We start from the raw sequence: 3,134 nt of genomic DNA on the forward strand, positions 1-3,134 counted from the left end.
ATAATAGCTGGGCATAGCAGAATACAAGATGATACATGAGAAAGGGAAGTAGTAATTGTTCAAGGGGGCGTGAGAGTGCATGTGCATGCCTGTGAAGGGTGTCTATGTGGAGTGAAGGTAGGCAGAGAGACTAGTAATTGGATTGAAAATATACAGGACCCATGCCCAGAGTTTCTTGGAACCTGCCTATGCATGAGTGGAGCTCCCTGGGAAGGAGGCTACACGAAGTAAGAAGGGAGGGTACAATCTCATTTCAGCGGTGAGCTGGGTGGAGGAGAATCCAGCCGCCGCAGATGGGGTTTTCCAAGGGCAGAGGAAGTACGTTGTGGGTAGGGGATCATGTGGCCACCCTGACCTCCACTCCTTGCTCTAGAACCATGGATCCTGATGAAATGCCTGCTGTGCCCAGCGGCCCCCCTGACTCCACCACTAGACTTGAGACCGGAGCCCCATGGGGGATTGAACCTGGCCCCAGAAGAGCTAAACGTCGCAGAGCCCGCCGCCACAAACACGGCATCACTGACCAAGTCAAGGACCAGGAGCACTACTGCCTCTTCGAGGGCTGCGAGTGTCACAAGTGTGCCCTCTTCTCGTGAGTATGGTGTCTGACAAGGGGAGGGCAGTGGGCTCCTCTAAAGGTGACTGACTTTAGACCTGCAATCCCCCACTTTAGGGAACACTGCAGCATCTTGCCTGCTGAGAGTACCTTGAAGTCGGAGCAGGGGCCACTCCGAAAGAGGCACCTGACTGAAGGACTGATAAGGAGTGGGACCACCTCTCCCAAAGCTCACAGCCATGTCAACAAGTTGGCCATTCAAGCAGGAGTCCCCAGTGAGTATCTCTGGCCAGGGAGGGTGTCTGAGTTTTGGGTGTAGGGAGCATGAGTAGTTCTGTCACCAGTCCTACCACCCAATTTCGATGTGGCTTTGGGCAAGTTACTCCTTGGGCCTTAGCTTCCCCAACTATAAAACCTCATCAATATTATCTACCAAGTGTTGGTGGGCTGGAGACATCTGGGGGGGGGTGTGGTCAACAAGGTCCACAGTGGGATGAGGCCTCAGATTGGGTGGGAGGTAGAGTCAGGGGGAGACGGTCAGGGGGAAAGGCTCACCTAAGCTGTCCCCAGTCTCTCACAGTTGGGAAGGAGAACATCAGCTTGAGGCCCACCTCTGTGCAACCCCTGGGGAGGAGTCTGGGGCCAGTGTGGGAAGCTTCCACCTCAGCCACTGCCCAGACCCCTTCCTGTGTCCTGAAGACCTGGGTACCATCTCTAACCCTACTGCAACTTGCCATATGACCCGGGGGGGGGGGGGAAATACTTCTCTCTGGGTCTCATAGTCCCCAGTCCCAAAATGAAGAGTAGGACTAACTGGTCTTCAAGGTCTTCCCAACTCTGCCATCCTGGGCTCCTATCGTTGTCCTAAAACATGCCCACATCTCCTTTCCATGGCCGGCTTGGTCCCTGACTCCAACCTGTGCTCTCTGCTCCTGCAGGCAAGCTCCCAAGGAGCTCTGCTGATGGGTCTGGCCTCGGAATCTTTGTCTCTGTCCTGGACTCCAGCACCCTTGAAGAAGCAACTAACAATTTCTCTTTCCAGGAAGACACACAGACTCCCTGCCCTGCCCAGCAGGTGAGTAGAGTGAGAAGGACCATGGAGCTAGTTGTATATTTTGTTATTGAGTGCCCAACCTTCTGGTTAAGGCCATGGCAGCAAGAAAGAGGAAGTGAAGGCAGTGCGGTGCAAGTGGAGGAGGAGGAGGAGGAGGAGGAGAAGGTGGCATCTCAGACTATGGGGCAACGACAGAGCTCTCCCAGATTTGCCATTTCCAATTTGTGAGACTTTGGACAAGTAACTTTACATCTCTGAGCCTCTATTTTCCTATCAGTGTACTGAGAGGGGACAATATTCTACACCTATAACATTGACAAGAGGACTAGCACAAGGCCTGCCACATAGCAGGCCTTTGACAACTGGAGGCTGTTATTCCACATGAAACAAATCGATGGGATAGAAGCTCCTGCTGAGAAGGGGGGCCATGATGGTGAGGCCCACCATCTCACCCAGGCGAGAGTCTAATAACCATCAGAGAAAAGTTCCTGGAGATGAGCCAAGCTGGCCCTTCAAGTGCCTTGGGAAACTTGATTGGGGAATATGGAGGCAAGAACCAGTCCTTGGACAGGGACAGTAATCACGTCACTCCAGGTGCCTTGAAGATTAAAACACAGACACCTCTGACTTCCCATAATCTTTACTGTTGCCTTGGGAGTTTTGAAAAAGCTGGGAGGAATTAGTGTCTCAGGAAAGATATAGGAAAAAAAAGATACAGAAAAGAAGACAGTCCAAGCCACAACGACTAATGGCCAGCTGGCATTCAGACTCCCGCATGCAGATATTGTAAAATCCTTGCTCCTCTCTCTCTACTGGTAGTATGTGCCTGCCAGAGGGGTAAATCCCCTGGCTTCTCCTCTCCTTGTTCCTAGATGCTCAACTCTGATCCTCCAGCCCTGTGCCACCCTTAACCCCCTTCTACTGCAGCCACGGATTCTGGGGAAATTGTGGAGTCCAGAACCCTGGCAGGGGCCAAGCTTAGTGAAGGAGAAGAGCAGAAGGCCTCAGGGTGGCTGGGGACTGAAGGGGCACGGGGGAGGTGTGGGTTCCCAGCTCCCATTCTCTCACAGCCTTTGCTTTGCAGGCTCCCAAAGCTTCCGACCAGGTCTCGGTTTCTGCCTCCTCAGAGTGGCAGCGAAAACTGGAAGCGGCCGAGGCTCTGCTGGCTCTCAGAGAATCTTCCCAGGCCCCTTCTGGCTCCATCTCTGTGCTCCAGCCCTGAGTTGCACCAGGTAGCCTGGTCTTTGAAAGGAGAACATGGGGTTGGGGATAGTTGGGAAATGGGAGGCGGTTGTGTTAAGCAGGGCCTGACTGGGAAGTCAGAGTTGGAGGTGGGTTGGGGGTTGAACCTCTTTGGGCCCAGGCAGCCAAGCTCCTCAGTCTGACTCTTGAAGTGGCAGTACATGGTTGTTCAGTGAATCATCGGTTTATCGAGCATAGTGCTCAACACCAAATGTCCAGTGCCCTGATGTCAAGAAATAAGGAAACCAAGTCCCTAAGAGTAGCAGGGACTTACCCTAGGGC

The 3,134-nt window shown here is 53.2% G+C and overlaps 1 protein-coding gene across 1 annotated transcript; it reads left to right on the forward strand.

Moving 5' to 3' along the window:
- The first annotated feature begins 377 nt into the window (after nt 1-377).
- Nucleotides 378-2,832, forward strand: LOC116748311 (doublesex- and mab-3-related transcription factor C2-like). The gene is made up of 4 exons (XM_032621067.1): nt 378-592; nt 674-831; nt 1,495-1,631; nt 2,695-2,832. Exons 1-4 carry the CDS (start codon nt 378-380, stop codon nt 2,830-2,832), a joined length of 648 nt encoding a protein of 215 aa, XP_032476958.1.
- Nucleotides 2,833-3,134: the final 302 nt, after the last annotated feature.

Source organism: Phocoena sinus, unplaced genomic scaffold, assembly GCF_008692025.1.
Source record: "Phocoena sinus isolate mPhoSin1 unplaced genomic scaffold, mPhoSin1.pri scaffold_41_arrow_ctg1, whole genome shotgun sequence".
NCBI lineage: Eukaryota > Metazoa > Chordata > Mammalia > Artiodactyla > Phocoenidae > Phocoena > Phocoena sinus.